Source organism: Aethalodelphis obliquidens, unplaced genomic scaffold (genome assembly GCF_003676395.1).
Source record: "Aethalodelphis obliquidens isolate GAN/ISIS:26980383/991018 unplaced genomic scaffold, ASM367639v1 scaffold25, whole genome shotgun sequence".
NCBI lineage: Eukaryota > Metazoa > Chordata > Mammalia > Artiodactyla > Delphinidae > Aethalodelphis > Aethalodelphis obliquidens.
In genome coordinates, this window is record NW_020837969.1 from 31,537,382 (window position 1) to 31,554,702 (window position 17,321).

General features: G+C 43.5%; 1 protein-coding gene across 1 annotated transcript in view; it reads right to left on the reverse strand.

Annotated features, from left to right (window-relative positions):
* ZMAT4 (zinc finger matrin-type 4) overlaps nt 1-13,665 on the reverse strand; it is a 213,529-nt gene extending 199,864 nt beyond the window's left edge. Inside the window, exon 1 of the mRNA XM_027123019.1 lies at nt 13,564-13,665. Within this exon, the coding sequence (XP_026978820.1) occupies nt 13,564-13,665 (102 nt within the window). The remainder of the gene's footprint in view (nt 1-13,563) is intronic.
* Between the last annotated feature and the right edge of the window lie 3,656 nt (nt 13,666-17,321).

Sequence of the window (17,321 nt, forward strand, 5' to 3'; positions counted from 1 at the left end):
ATGACCCTTGGTCATCAACACAATTCCAATTTAGTTGAAGAGGAACGACTAAACCTTAGCCAAGGAATAGAAAACAATAAATAATGTCAAGAACTAAATTATACAGTTGTATATGTGCTCATAGGTTATGTGTTCATTAAGTTATATTTCTCTGAAATTTTAATGTAAAACTGGGTTTAAAATTGAATAAATGGATAGATATCCCTGCTTTAAGGTAAAATGACTTGATACTGTAAAGATATCAACACTGTTTAAATGCATTCTGAAATCTGGTGGAATTCCTATCAAAATTTCAACTGAGTTTGTGCGGTTATTCAAGCATGTATATGAACAACACAATTGGACACTGCACAACTAACCAAGACAGCTCTGCAGTAGCAGAGGAAAGAGATGTGACTTGTCACTCTCAGATATTAAGACATGACACCAAGGGATAGTAACTAAATACAGTACGGACTGGCCCGGATAGACAGAATCACAGAGCAGAATAGAAAGGTCTGATTTGGAGGCAAGTACATGTGGAAAATGAACATATAGTAAAGGTGGAACCACAAATTATGGAGAAAAAAAGGACTGTACATGGTGGTAGGACAAGTGGTTCACCATATGGAGGAAAATCAAAGTGGACTCCTACCTTATACAATATACAAAGGTAGACTCCAAACAGAGTTAAAGACATGAATGTCAAAAATAGAAATGTCATATTAATAGGAGCTGGGATACTCAATGTCTCTGTGATCAATCAATGGGAAGAACTTCTTAAAGAAACCGTAAGGCAGAAAGTTTATTAAATGTATCACATAAAGATTAACTAGCTTGGGAATTCCCTGGTGGCACAGTGGTTAAGAATCCTCCTGCCAATGCAGGGGACACGGGTTCGAGCCCTGGTCTGGGAAGATCCCACATACTGCGGAGCAACTAAGCCTGTGCACCACTGAGCCTGCTCTCTAGAGCCCACAAGCCACAACTACTGAGCCCGCATGCCACAACTACTGAAGCCCACATGCCTAGAGCTCGTGCTCCGCAACAAGAAAAGCCACTGTAATGAGAAGCCCACGCACCACAACAAAGAGTAGCCCCCGCTCGCCACAACTAGAGAAAGCCGTGTGCAGCAAGGAAGACCCAACACAGCCAAAAACACATTAATTAATTTTTAAAAAATTAACAAGCTTAATAAATGAAATGAACAAAGGACATCACGAGCAGACCTAATAAGATGATGACTGAATGGGAGAAGGTATTTCCAGTGTCTAAACTCAAGAAGGAATATACGAGGAAATCAAAAAGAAAAATACAAGAATACTGACAGAAAAATTGTCAGAGAATATGAACAGAAATCAGCAAAAGGGTTAGTAAGTATACAAAAAAGTTGTTCAAACTTTATAATAATTTGAGAAATGCAATTTCAAAGGACAAAGCTATCACATAGCAACTAGATTAGGAAAAAACGAGAAGCTGGGTAAAGCCAGTTATTGGCAGAGATGTGGCTATGGGAACCATCACCCCCTCCTGATCAAGGTTCAGTCAAAGTAAGTGATAACAGGGCTTATGAGGCACAAGGTCCCCTCTTGCCTGTAGGCCCATCTCAGAAAAATGCCCACACAGGTCCTTTAGGAAACGTGGTTAAGGTTGTTTGTCCAGCATTGTTTGTGTTCATGGGGGACCAGAAGAAACCTAAGTATCCATCCCTGAAGGAATGAGACAGTCAGAATATGATAGCTGCTCACTGTGGAATGTTGAGCAGGAGGTAGAAGGAAGAGATTAGATGTACACGTAGGAATATGGATGATTCTTAGAAACATCCTGCTGAATGAAACAGGAAGAATGAAACTCACATGGCTAAAAAAAAAAAAAAAAAAGACATGCCTACACTGTGCCTGATGACTTCCTCCCAAAGACTGCAATACGGAAAAGGAGGAAAATAAATCTGCAGTGGAGAAACCTGAGAACACTACCTAGATCCCGGAGATCAAGGTCACCATCACCAGTGACCCAACCGGTGGATGACAGGACCCTTGATAGGATGTGACGAGAAAACACTTCACCTCTGGGATCTTCCCCACGGAAAACCCATAAACCCAGTCTAATCATGAGAAAATCAGCAAACAAGTCTCCACGGACTGTCCTTCTACTAAGCACCTGACCAATGATCCTTAAAATTATCAAGGTCATCAAAAGCAAAGGAAGTCAGAGAAACTGTCACAGCCTAGAGGAGCCTAAGGACACTGGATGACCTAATGTAACGTGGAATCCTGGACAGGATCCTAGAACAGAAAAAGGAATAAAGAGCGGACTTTGTACATTATATAACAATAATAATAATGCATCAATCCGGGATCCTTAGCTGTGACAAATGTACCACAGTAACTCAAGATGTTAACAACCACAGTAACTCAAGATGTTAACAGCAGGGGAGATGGGGTCAGGGTACACCACAACATTCCATATTACATCTGCAACTTTTCTGTAAATCTAAAACTATACTAGAATAAAAATTATTTTAAAATATACATGTATATACCTGGAGAAAACTGTAATTCAAAAAGACACAGGCACTCCAATGTTCACTGCAGCACTATTCACAATAGCCGGGACATGGAAGCAACCTAAAGGCTCATCAACAGAAGAATGGATAAAGAAGACGTGGTACATAGATACAATGGAATAGTACTCAGCCATAAGAAAGGAACGAAATTGGGGCATTTGCAGAGATGTGGGTGGACCTAGAGACTGTCATACAGAGTAAGTCAGAAAGAGAAAAACAAATACAGTATAATGTCACTTATACGTGGAATCTATAAAAATGGTGCAGATGAATTTATTCACAAAGCAGAAATAGAGACACAGATGTAGAGAGCAAATGTATGGATACAAAAGAGGGAAGGGGGAGTGGGATGAACTGGGAGATTGGGATCGACATACATACACTACTATGTATAAAATAGATAACTAATAAGGACCAACTGTATAGCACAGGGAACTCTACTCAGTGCTCTGTGGTGACATAAATGGGAAGGAAATCCAAAAATGTGAGGATATGTGTATACGTATAACTGATTCACTTCACTGTACAGCAGAAACTAACACAACAGTGTAAAGCAACTATACTCCAATAAAAAATAATTTTAAAAATAAACAAAAAATTAAATAAATAAAATATACATGCCCACAAAGCAACATACATTTCAAAGACCATATACAGATAAAAATATGTCAACCCTAATAAAACGGTTACCTGTGCAGATGCGGGGGAGATGGGTGTAAGGAATGGGGGTAAAAGAAAGAAGACCCCTAACCTTCTCAGAGTACCGAAGGGGGAAACTAAATTCTGGACGGGTGAAGTGATGCCGCTAGGATTATACTTACAACTCAGGCCTTTGACCTTGAGAACACTGGAAGCTCTTTCCCTGCCTCAGGCAAACTCCGCCTGCTCTGAGGATAAACTGAGTGAATTCACTCCACAGATACAAACTGGGGAATTTAGCAGGTGGGCCGAGAAGGAGTATGAATGTTTCCATGAAGTGGAAAAAGAAGATGCTGCTTTAAAGTAAGTGACGGAATCCCATAGAATTCCCCAGGTTAAACACAGGGGCTGATTTAGGACCACAGAAAACTGGGGAATAAGATGAGAGGTATCATTTAGGGCCAAATCTGAAGAGGTTTGGCTTCCAGTAGGTCAAGAGCTACAAGGAATTAATGAAAACAGGGATGGGTTGGATTCCTGGAACCGGAAGGTGGAGAAACACCCCAAGTCAAAGGCAACATCTGGGACTGCAAGGCCAGAGCAGAAGGAGGAATATTGGGGACAGAAAAAAGAGAGTTTTGCTCTATTTTTCCTATTTTCTCAGTAAAATCTAAAACTTTCCAACTGCCTATAGGTTTTTCAAGGTGAGGGCGGGATAGTTTCTATAGTTGAGTCAGTAGAGTGTGTGGACAGGAGAGTCTTCCCAGCAGCTGGCATCGTGGTGGCACAGATGTGCCCAGAGGCCAGGAAACCTGAAGGATGGGTCAGGGAGAAGGGGGATGCAGGCAGGAGGGGGCAATTGAAGGTGGTTGGGATCCTGCCTGAGTAGGTACAGTTATGCCTTATGTATGACCCTCAGGGAAAGGGATGGAATTCAAAGCTAGAAACATTCCACTCAAAATTAAAGCATCTTAGTAAAAGCCTAAAGAAACGAATTAAATGCTCAAATCACAGAGAGGGAGGGAAATATGATGCCCTCACATCTTCTCCAAGCATCCGAAGAAACGTGGGCAAGACACCACAGCTCACAGCAACACTCCAACCCACTTCCTTAGGTCATTAGCCTTCAATATTCCCCTGTCTGCTAACATCTTCTTAAAAAAAATCAACAAGCCCACACGGCTCAATGACTCAGAAGTCGGAAATGCGTATGCTTTCAAGGGAATGCCGGGAACGGAAAACTGGAAGAAAAATTGTCCCTGTCAGTAACCATTCAGTAGGAGCCAGGATCTGAAAAGTAACTGACCTGTGCGTCACGAAACAGGTTCACAGGGAGAATCTTCCTGCTACCAGAGTTTTATCAAACCTGCCAAGGAGTCATCAGTCAATTCAGTAAACTTTTTCTTTACAAGCTGTGATACATTCATATCATGAGAATCTAAGCCACAATCAAAACAAACAAAAAGTGGAGGGTCTAGCTTGCTGTCGTTTGTGAAAAGTAAAGAAAAGGAAAAATTAAGTTGGAGCAACATGGGTGGACCTAGACATTGTCATACTGCGTGAAATAAGTCAGACAGAGAAAGACAAAAATCATATGATATCGCTTATATATGGACTCTAAAAAAAAATGGTACAAATGAACTTATTTACAAAACAGAAATAGAGTCATAGATGTAGAAAACAAACTTATGGTTACCGGGGGGAAAGTGGTGGTGGGGAGGGATAAACTGGGAGATTGCGACTGACATTCACACTACTATATATAAAATAGGTAACTAATCAGGACCTACTGTATAGCACAGGGAACTCTACTCCATACTTTGTAATGAGCTATATGGGAAAAGAAACTAAATAAGAGTGGATATATGTATATGTATAACTGTTACACTTTGCTGTTCAGCAGAAAGTAACACAACATTGTAAATCAACTCTAATAGAATTTTTTTAAAAAATTAAGCTGCATCGATCATTTCAAAGAAAATCGGTCACCCAGGATTCTTCTGAGAAGAACCGGGTAGCTGAGAAACAGGAATAAGTGGAAGAATTTCCACATTATACACTCTTCCACCCTTTTTGAATTTTGAGTCATATAAATTTACCCCCTCGTCAAAACAAAAACGAATAAAATGTTAAAAATAAAAAGATTAAATATTGATATGTTTATCCCCCGCTCTTTTCTTCAAAGACTTTAAGAAGACATATCAAAATCCATCCACCTCTAACGCAAAAGGATGAAATCAATAATTGAGAGGTACAGATTTAAATTAAAACAGGGGAAAGAAAAGAATAACATCTAGAGGTAAAGTGAGCACAATAAATGTGCCCACAAAATCCTGTTGCTGGATGTGGCCATGAATCTGGTGGATAAAGCAAAGTAGGAAAGTAGATCAGAGTCAAGGGGCTGTGATAAAGCAGCCTCGCGAGCAGAAGGACACCTTTCCTTATAAGGGAGAGCAAAGAGAGATTTCTCCCAAACATCCATCTTTAGAAGATGCTGAGATACCAAGGGCAGATCCCCAGCTTCTGCCCACAGATGGAGAGCCCCTGAGTGTGGGGTAGGCAGGCCGCTCACCACCTGCGCCCCCCAGAGCTTAGAGCCTGGGAGACCGCATGGCGGGGCCCAAAAAGGCAGAGCAGAGGGGGATCCTCCCGGTTAGACATGCCGCTCAGAACACAGGCTCTAAATTCCAAATGGAAAATCTCTGGGCTTGACCAATTAAGTCAGAGGAGGTGGAGAGAAAATCCTCATTTGATAGCATTGTATTTCTTTGTCTCAGACAAACAACACATGTTGGCTTCAGTTTTCCACACATCATGGAATGAAATAGGCATCCACTTCACAGGGGCCCCCAGACACGTGATTGCCAGAGTTGTCTGTTTGTTTTTAATACATTTATTTATTTATTTATTTTTGGCTGCGTTGGGTCATCGTTGCTGCGCGTGGGCTTTTCTCTAGTTGTGCCGAGCGGGGGCTACTCTCGTTGCGGTGCGCGGACTTCTCATCACAGTGGTTTCTCTTGCTGAGGAGCATGGGCTCTAGGCACACAGGCTTCAGTAGTTGTGGCTCACAGGCTCTAGTGCGCAGGCTCAGTAGCTGTGGCACACGGGCTTAGTTGCTCCATGGCATGTGGGATCTTCCCGGACCAGGGCTCGAACCCGTGTCCCCTGCATTGGCAGGCGGATTCTTCACCACTGCGCCACCAGGGAAGTTCCCCAGAGTTGTTTTTTACATGTTTGTTTGTCAAGAGCACTCCCTTGGGGATGTACAGCCTTTCCTCTTTTCCTCTTTCTTCTCCACGTGCCCCCTTCCATCCCCAGCGAACCCACAGCAGGTCCTAGTCACGATGTCCCTCTGGTGTCACACACATGCAGTGCACAGAGGCAGTGCTGTATGTTCACCAAACCGGCTCCATTTTCCTCCAGGGAACCCAGCTAAGCCACATTGATTGCCCAGCTTCTCATGCAGTCAGAAGAAAACATAGGCCTGAGGTCTGGTCAGCAGAATGTGGGTGAATATGGTGCTGTCACTTGCAGACCTGGCCCCTAAAATGTCCTGCCTAGTCACCCACGTTGCCCATCGGTCCCTCAAATGTCAGCTGGACTTAGATACTCAGAGCAGCTGATGGCTCTATCATCTTTGTCAGGAGCAAAGACAGTGGAGCCTCTGTCAACTTTTGTCCTAAATAATTACATGGTACAAAACCCCCCTCTGCTAACCCACAATGGGCTATAACGCAGGCAGTAAAGAAATTTTTATTTCTAAGATGCTGAGATTTTTGTGCCTGCAGTTAGCCTGCCTTGTCTAAGATAGAAATGGGGGTTCCCCCATAACAAGACACCAAATGTTTGGCATTGTCTTAGCAGGTGGAGAGCTAGGTGGGGAGGGCACAGATACAGCAGATCCGGGATATACACTGGCAAAATATTGGCAAAGCCACTGCCTATAATACCCCGGAGGGCAGACCTGCCTCCAGAGCTTATGGTGCTAGAACTGGATGGTTCTGCACGAGGAAATGGTTAAAATGCTAAGAAAACTAGAAGAGGATGGAAAACAGATTGCTTGGATAGATGTTACCTGTTCCTAGTTGCCTGTTGCTGACGTTCAGCTAGGTTTTTTATAAAAGTATCAAAGAACTACAAGAACTATGATGTGTAGCTGACACACTAGCAAACAGACATAAGCAAAATAAAAAGCTATTTCAGAAATTTGAGACTTAGAGAGTTGGAAAAGTCATTTGCTAATTGCTTCTAGTCACCTCAAAGAGATGTCATTTTTTAACTTTATTTTAATTGAAGTATAGTTGATTTACAATATTATATTAGTTTGAGGTGTACAACATAGCGATCCCAAATTTTTATAGATCATACTCCATTTATAGTTTTTATAAAATATTGGCTATATTCCCTGTGCTGTACAATATATCCTTGTAGCTTATTTATTTTATACATCGTAGTTTGTACCTCTTAATTCCCTACCCCATCTTGCCCCTTCCCTCGTTGCCTCTCTGGCATTTTAAAAGACATTGTGTATTGGAGACAGTTGCACGTTGTGACTCAGGCCTTTGGCAAAAATCAGGTTAAGGATGGGTCTTTCCACTCACTTTTAGATAACCTCAAGGTAGCCACGATGAAACTGAAAAATAGAGGCATAGAAGTGAGGAAGCAATATAATAAACAGCCTTGAAATTATGTCTGGGAAACATTGTATGGTTATGACATGAGGAGCTTTCTGAAAGGAAACAAATCAGAAGCCTTCTATATTACTGAGAGAATTGTATTACTAAAGCTGTTATGATCTGGAATTAGAAAAGCTTTGAATAGTCTCCAAGCCTTAAATCAATCTCAGGCAGAAAGTGGGCTGTGAGTGTTGGTGGTCCCCAAGGTAAACTGTATTAATTAATAATAAGTGATAAAAGGTAAACTGGCCAGACCTGCTGGAATAAACAATAGAAAAACATAAGAATAGGAACAAATTTCACAGAAGCTCAAGAGTCTTCATGAATTGGTCAAGAAACAGACATTGAAGAGTATCAGGCAATCAGGGACATGAGGAAAGGTACTAAGAATTGCTTTAGCCTGGGCAGATGCACCAATAATTGTAGTAAGAGCATCTGGGAGAAATTAAGCATGTCATGACTATAAGAGATCTGAAGAGACTAAAACAGCAAATCTCAGCGTACAATGCAAAGGAGGCATCCCCACAGGACCCTGTGATAAAGATCCTTTATTGTCCTCACACAGTTAGCACTTGCATCTCCAGGAGCACATCACCAGTGGTACCCAGGAGAGATGCGAATGGTGTGAGGATAGTGAGCCCAGACGATATTCAAGTCCAGTTAGCGTGGTACCTGGCAGGACCGATGCAGAAACACAACACAACATTGACCCCCAACTCCCACACATACGCCAGGAGTTGTCCAGCTTGCATGCTTACTCAGGCAATTAGCAAAAGGAAGAAGCAAAGTGGAGAAGAAGGTGTGAGGGACCAAGGGGGAGAAGGCAATAAAGGCATTGGTAACACCAAAAAGTCAAGACACTAATCAGCATATACTGGAGACCTCATGTTTACCTTGTTGTCTCTACCCAGGAAACACTTATGCCCCATTCACTATTGGACCTATAGAGACTAAGAGAGTGCCCTTCAGCTATTCCCCACTTTAACCAGAAGCTAAGGAAGGCAGAGTTCTGTTGGAATGACATCAAAACAGGTGAAACTGAAAAATCCGTTTTAGCATGCCCCTGCAGACCCAATGCACCTGCCGCTAGATTCTGACATTTCCGGGAGGACCGATAGGGTTCACTTGCCAGGACTGACATTACTACAAGATTCAGAGATGTCTGAAGAGTTCCCCATCAGTTTAGAGAACCGCCTTTCCTATAACTGCAGAACTGTCACCTCTACATTGAAGGCTGCTCCGAGAGTATAGAGCGCCTCCGAACGTACACCATCGCGTATTCTGGTGCACCCATGAACGCTTCCATTACACCTGCCCCACTGCTTCCCTCTGCCAATCCCCACCGCAACCTCTTCATCACCCTCGAAGTGCCCGTGAGCAACAACCAGGGGCCAAGCTGTGGAAATAAATGAGAAATACAGTGCATGGCTCTGGCCTGCCCTCATGAAGCTTGCAATCTTGTTTGGAGGTGCCTCTGAGACATGGATTTCACAAGCAGTGATTAATTACATGGCCGGCAAAGTAACACAAGGGTATTAGGGTTCACAAAACGGGCAAGGCATCGGGGCTGGCACGTTGATGGCTGGCTCCCTTGGGTCTGCCTAACAAGAGTTTTTTTCTCTCCTGCTAGATATGATCATTCATCTTCTTCCTTTAGTTTTACTCCAGAAAATAATCTTTCTGTCCTTTTGGTTTCAGTTCTCATAGTCTTGCAATCTTCTTCTTCCTACACTTAGAAAAGCAGCCCTTCCCTCATGGCCTCAATGGGAAACAAGTTCTAACCTCTGTAACATTCAGGCATGTTCATCTGAAAGCTTTCTCTTCCCCTCTGTGTCTGTGTCTACTTGTTCTATTGATTCAGACTATTCAACCAGTGAGCAGAGACATCTAATTATATTTTCCACTGAAATATTACATGTTATTAATGCTTAGCAAGTAAGAAAAACAATAATGTCTTTATGTTTCCCCTGTTTTTCAGCCCAGGACTTCATATGTAAAAAGAGATCTTAAAAGTATAGCATGGAAGGGTTTGGTCCATTAGACATATATTAGGTTGTGTCCTCCTGTACAAAGGTTCAGGCTTTTAAATGGGACATGAAGCTATTAGCCATTACACGTCTGCTTTGTTTTTTTCCCTCCTACTTCAGCGGACTGGCATGTTAGTCTCTTGGCAAAAGTCATATCAAGAGCTGTTCTTTTCCCAACAATACATCTTGACCACCAGCGATGGCTGTCACTCAGAAATGCACAATTATTTTTTACACTCTCAAATACTTAAGAGCCTCACAGGAGTCCAGACTCCCCTTTCCTTACCCCTTGACCCCACCCTACCTGTAGGTGCTGCCAGCCTCTCTTCTCCAACACAAAGCTTCCAGTCCAGCCAGGCCAGCCTCCCTGGAGATTCCAAGGCTTCTTATTCTAGTAACCTCTAAATTTAACCCATCCACTGAAACCTCGAAAATTCACGTCATCCCCACAAATCTCCCTGGACCATAATAGCTCTCGGTGATGACTCACCCTTTTGAATTTGGAATATGCAAGGATCTAAAAAATTAACAGCACAACATAGCATATACATCAGACAGTCAAATGGGCAGAAGGATGAACACTCTGTTTATATCAAGTTAGATCGGCCTCTTTTTAGGAGCAGAATCTACAGAGCCTGTTCTCGGTAACACACACATAGATACCACACTGAACTATCCACGGCTTTGCCTTTCCAAGGAAGTTTATCAGCCTCTTGGAGGCTCACATAACCCAGAACCGCCTGCAACATCAGACGCTAATAGTGCTGGGCATGCAGGACATACACCAAAGATTCCCACTGATGTGCCCCGTAGGGAGGCTGGGAATATGATCTGCTCAAACCGAGAGTGAAATCATACTCAAGCAATAAATCAGTGAAAGAGCACTGAGAATAACTGTAGCCACATTTTCGATGAACTGACTGGGATTTGGGACCGTAACAGAGCTGGACCCCATGAGACCTTCCCAGAACTGACACCCACCCATGTCCTCCGCCTGCCTCTTTGTCTGTAGGAGAATGTTAGTCAAAGAATAAATTTAGTCAGAGGAGTGAGAAAATGCAGAAAGAAAGGAAAATAGTCAAGCAAGACAAATAATAATACTTTAACCATTAAACAAAGCCAAGGACCTTAAGTTCTTCCTCCAGGACTATAAATAATATTCTGAACCATGTCCTCCGAGCTGTTTTGCAGATACTGAAACCCTCAGCAGGTGGGAGAAGTTAACTGTGTGCTGCCCACAAACACACAGACCCCAGATGGGCTGGAACCAGAAGGCTGACGATGCTGGCTCCCATTACCTCACCACCGACCAATCAGAAGAATGTCCACGTGCTCACCACGCCCTGCTCCTTGAACACTGTAAGACCCCTCACTACCGCACCAGGGTGGGACACACAGTCTTGAGGGCATTAGGCCCCCTTTGCCGGGCAAAGCAATAAAACTATTTCTTTCTACTTCCCCCAAAACTCTGTCTCCGAGATTTAATCCGGCCCCGGTGTACAGTGGTCAAATTTTGGCAACAGGACTCACAGAGACCCACTCTACGTGCAATTTCAGCAGAGGGGGTGTGGGGGGGTGGGAGGGATGAATGGCATGAAAATATCTGTTCTCAGATGGCCTTTGAGATCATCTGATAGGAGCCGTCCTCCTAGAGATGAAGAACGTCTCCTACCGAAGCTGGAAGACCAGAGACCTCACAAAGTGCGCTCAGTCCCAGCTATACCCTTTCCGCACCCGCAGCAGCTCTGCATGTGTATTTCCCCCGAAGCAAGTACCCACCTCTACCTGGAAGCAGGGGATGAACCCTCGCCCAGAGTTCCCATCCCTGGTTAACAGGAACACATTTCATGTTGTTCTGATGCTATGTAACTGGGTTAACTGCAGATCTGTTGTGATTGCTTTCTCTTCTCCCTCTCATCTATGCTACACGCAACAAATCTTAACACATCCTCTAAACAAGTAAGTTATGCCACAGCTGGTACAGTGTGGTAACAGGAAGACTTGAGTTCAAATAACTAAACCCATAACTGAGCAGCTAAGATGTTTTTCCTTAATAAAAAATTTTGTTGTTGTTTTCGATTTTCTGACATTACTTTTCTAGCTCAGGTAACAACAAAGCAGTGTTTGGACAGTGTCACCAGGCTATTTTTGTAAACAAAAGCTCACTGAATGGCTCTGATGTGCACATGCTGTCCCAGAAATTATGGACGATCACATGAATAAAACTCTCTTTCTGGCCTCAAGAATCTAGTAAGATGACTAAAAATGGAACCCAAAAAGTCTAATAAAGGAAGAACATAATAGGAGGCTGTGGAATTTCAGAGCAGGGACAAATTCCCTGATTTTCCTTCACTGGGGAAATGGAATTAATAAAAACCATATGTGTTTACAAAGCAACATCTACAGAATTTAGAAATTCTTAATTTCAAAAGATGGCTATCTTCCGTTTTGATCATTCTTCTGCATTCACACTCCCTTCCTCTTCCACTCAGTTGCCTACTGACAAAAGAACATGCCTTTTCACAACACTTTTTTCACAGAGGCTGATGTTTAAAAGTTTTCTCTGAAGAGCAAGTTTGCTTTGTCTTCATCCAAATATTGAAGCCACGGAGTTAATAATGAGCGATGACGTAATTTTGCACGTTTGCCACACTGTACAGCTTCCGAAGTGTTTTCACAAATGCTACGTCGAGGGGTCTCTCTGGTCACCACAAAACCCTGAGGACAACACATGGTCCGATGAACGCGTCGCTCGGTGTGTGCGTGCATGTGATTATTATTATTTTCCTCGTGCGCGGAGGAATCTGAGGCTCAAGGAGTTTGGTGAGTGACAGTGACAACTGGCAGGTGTCAGACAAAAAGAACATTGCTGGCTAAGCCCTCTAAGCTAAAATTACTTACAAATTATTGCCGTTGAAAGCTCATGTTCTCGCTGGTATATGTTCTCTTGCAAAGCTAACGGCCCTGAGAAGCATCTGGGGGCCCAGGCTCCCCTTTTCTCCACGCGTGCCCCCCCAACATTCCCTCCTCAGAAACTGGTCGACCTCTCTCCTCTCATCCTCTCTTCCCAATAAAAGATCAAAAAGCAGCCATTTGAACTTCCATCCTAAAAAGCCAAAGCCAATGAATGATGTCCTTCAAGAGTATCTGGGCCTTAAAACTTGAGCATCACCCTGTGGGGGGATGTCTTCTTGCTAATAAACGCTTTTGGGGGCAGCAGCCAGAAGGTGGGAGGAATTTGGTGCTGAACCACTGATGCTGCTGTGTTTCCCTCCAGTGATGAAGAAAGGGCCTCTGAGCTTTTCTTCAGGGTCAGAGAAGGAAAGAGAAGCTGGCACTAATGAAACCTGGGCTGTGTCCCTGAAAGGAACTTCAGGGATGAGCAATGACAGATTTAACAAGTAGAGAAAGCCCACTGGGTCCCCAGGGGCTGAGGGACAAAGAACAAAGCAGAATCTGGGGAGCAGCCAGGGGCCTGAGAGTGACATCCCCAGCGCTCTCTCCAGCCCCACGCATGCACATTTGTCCTGGCCTGATCTCAGACTCTCCGGCTCAGGCCCTGTGCTTCTCAAGTTCTGCCCCAGGTCCAGAAAGCAGCACCCTCAGGTCCCACAGCCTTGACCCAGGCTACTCTCGCTTCCATCTGAACACACTTAGTGGGAGAAGCTGTTCTTACCTCGTAGTGGGCCACGCGCTGAGATTCCGATATCAGCTGTGCACTGCACACCTTGCAGTAACTGTCTGTAAATAAATCCTGATCGATATCGGAGGACTTCATCAGGCTAAAAGAGAAGCAAAAGAAGAGAAGCAAGATGAATCCACTGCCTTAGTTTCTAAGCAGGACCCTAAGTGTGTGAAGAAGCCAGGAGCCCGGTACCAGATCCAGTGATGGTGACAGTGGGGGACATCTCCCCAAACCTTTGGGGTGATCATGTCAATTGACCTTAGTAAGCATATAGGTGACCATTTTCTCATAAATGCTCAACAGCGTGGCTGATACCCCGAAAAACTGAAATCCAGCTTTAGTTTTCTTTGTTTGACAAATCAGACCTACGTCTACTGTATTGTCAAGGATTTATGTGAAAAGACATCTTCAAAAATGATTCATATTAGCAAACTATTGTAAGCACCCAATAGAGCCAACAGTAGGCAATAGGTTACATGAAATTCTGATACGGCCACGCACTAGAACACTACATGGCTCCCCAATCCAAACTCCGATCAAATTCTTTAAGAAAATATTTAGTAAAATAGGAAAAAGTTGACCATTAACAACAAAGGTTTACAAATCAGTATGTACAATATTATACTAATTTCTTTTAAAACGTGTATAGGCGTGCAGAAAACCATTCCAGGAAATTTTAACAAAATGTTAATAGCAGTTATCTTTGGGAGATTATAGGTAATCACGTAATTTTCCTTATTTTTACATTTTCTACAATGAACATGGATTGCTTTTGCAGTACATGGAAACAGGTTCGTTTTGTAAAAAGACTTATAAGCAATATCAAATTGACTTTTGAATTCAATAGCTTTACTTAGTTAAAAAGTAAAATCAGACTAAAGCATCACTTTCTGTGCAAGTCTACGCCTCGTAAAGTGAGGAGCCCTCGTGATTCCTGCTGACTTTTCTACATGTAGGGTAGAGGAAATTCATAAAGGCCACTTCCACCGCTCCACACCACAAGTGAGCCCACAGAGGTAAACAAACATATCCTCAAATTCCAAACCCCAAACCGAAATGCAGCCAAAGTTCTCAAGCTTGTGAAAGTGAGCTGACACAGAGGTGTCTTACAGCAGCTGAAATGAAATGTCACCACCCTGGAAACACACACCAGCACATCAGGATGCTTTTCTCTAACCCCAAAATTTGTTTCATCTGACCTCCTACCTGCCAAGCAAAGAGTAAGGACTGTGCCAGAGGCCATGCGTATGAAGAGGCCTGAGAAGCCGAGACAGCAGGGTAGGGTGGGCACCCTGGAGTTCATCCTACTCCAAAACCCTCACCGTACACATGAAACTGTCCAGAGTCACACTGCTGATGTCTGGCATGGCCACAGATACTGCCCAGCTTCCCGGATCCCCATTCCCACTCCAGCCAAGGTCGAGCGCTACCCGCAAGCTGCACGATATGGTAAGTCACTAAACCCTCTAGGTCTCAGTTCTCTCCCTACAGAAGTTGAGAAAACAACATTTTCCAGGCCTCCTTAGAGAACTGTGGGGAATATCAAAAGGAGAAATCTAGAAGAAGGTACTGTATAGACTGTAAAGCTCCTTTTATCTGAATGGGAATCACTATCCCATTTTTACTGACATCCCGATGTTGGTTAAGATATTGGGCAAGTCTTGATTAATGCAACAAGATGAAGGATTGTGGTCCATCTTAAGACATGTAAAAAAATCATCTAAATAGCTGGGTCATGAGAGTAAAGTATCCGCCTGAAATAAAAGGCTGCCTGACTCAACAGCTCCAAGCTCACTTTCTACCTTATCTTTGGCTACCTTGGCCTGTTAGGGCACTTGTATTAAGCAGTTCAAAAGGATTCACAGTTTCTGCTCCCAGGAGACAAGAGTACCTATGGCTTCCAATGCCCTGAGTCCCAACAGTAATGCCAGAGAGTAAGGAGCAGCGATTCTCACAGCTGAAATGGACCTGTTATTTCTGGAAGGATCGTTCTGGGCAGACAGCCCGGTCAACTTGGGGTACAGCACCTGCAGTGCCTGGAGGCTCCCGACCTCACATGGCAGCCTGTTCCAGAGAGCCTGGCAGCTCTAGTATTTAGGTACTTTTTAGGTTGATTCAAAATCTGTCCCCCTATAGATTTCACTCATTGATTCTCTTTGGGAATGACACAGAATACTTCTACTCCCCTTTCTCATGAGATCCCCTCCCTCAAGTATTGAAGATAGCTCTCTTCTATCTATTCCCAACACCTGTCCCGCCTTATCATCTTGGTCTGTGTCTGTCTTTTTATGGACCATCTTCAAAGGCAATGCCAAGAGCAGAATGAAACACTCCCAATATGTCAGCAGAGGATCGCAAATCCAAATGACCCTCCAAAACATCCCCTGTCATTTGCAATGGTCTGTATTCACAGCCCAGAGAGCAAATGGAGAAGAGGTGCTCTGGTGATGTGAAAATGTAGTACAACATTTTGAAATGTCAAATGGGCAAAGAAAACTTGGTAAGGTGTATTTTTGAAGCCAAGCTCCTATAAGTAGTTGTGTTTAAATATTATCATGTTCCCTGCTATTTCTAATAAAGAAAAGCACGAAAATAGATTCACGGGTTAGACCTGGTTAATAGGAATCTCCAAACTCAATGCACACTCCCTCCTCATTATACAACTGACTGCAGAAATCAAACAATGTGAAAGGATATTCAAGGTACGTGTCGGACCAAGCAGGGCCGTAGGAGTCTGAGTCTCGGTAAAGCAGCTGTGCAGCAGAAATAGCTTTAAAGGCAGAATATAAAATGTGTATACTAAAAAAAAAAAAATTCAAAGGAAGAAGAGAATATCCTGGCTTTTTCCACTGTTTTATATAAGAATATTGACTTGAACAAGCCCACATACAGTACAATGGTGATAAAGACCCCTCTGGAATCGACACAGCCCGAGTAGAATACCTGAACGAGTTAAATGCCAGTGGGAGGCTATCAGTGGACAAGTGTCAGCCCGGTTTGTGCATGAGACCTTTACTCCAAGAAAAGAGAACTCTTTCTGTGTAGGTCACTTTAGACAAGCAGAGGGTCTGATTTATGATTCAGAGAGTGGACTTCCCAGGAGGGGAGGCTGCCCCTTGCTTCTCTCCTCCCGCTTGTTTAGAATGGGATTCCCAGCTTCACTGGCCTTCAGAAGTGCAGGAGAGCTGGGAAGAAAAAGGAAAACTGGACTGTCTTTCCTTAACCTTGTCCATGGTGCTGAATCACTGGCTAGAGCTGAGACGGGGCTGGGCCACTGATCCCTTACTGGTCAGTCATACTGTCCATCAGGGCCAATGTGTGGTGACACGCCCCCTCAAACGCTAAAAGCATGCTGATTGTACTGAACTCTGACCAGGCACTGGGGCATTGTGAGGAGGGAGACAAGAGTAAGGGAAGCAGTTTGATGTCCTGAATTTGAAACTGATCTGAAGGAAAGCTTCCTCACTACTCCCCACCCTGGCACATTCCAAAGCAAACACTGAAGACTTGGATAACCTCTCTATCACTCTTCAGTGTTCACAGAGGAAAGGGCTGCCTGTATTGTAGGAATGTAAAGGCCCAGAGTAGAATTGGAGGCAGTATTAGAACAGGAACATGATCAGATTCTCATTGGCTGTCCTAGGTCTCTATACAGCAATAGACCTATTTAAATGTGTAGCGGTGACGGTGTAAGACTCAGAGGTGTAGTTCAGTATAATAAATAAAGAAAATTTGGAGGGGAGAGATTT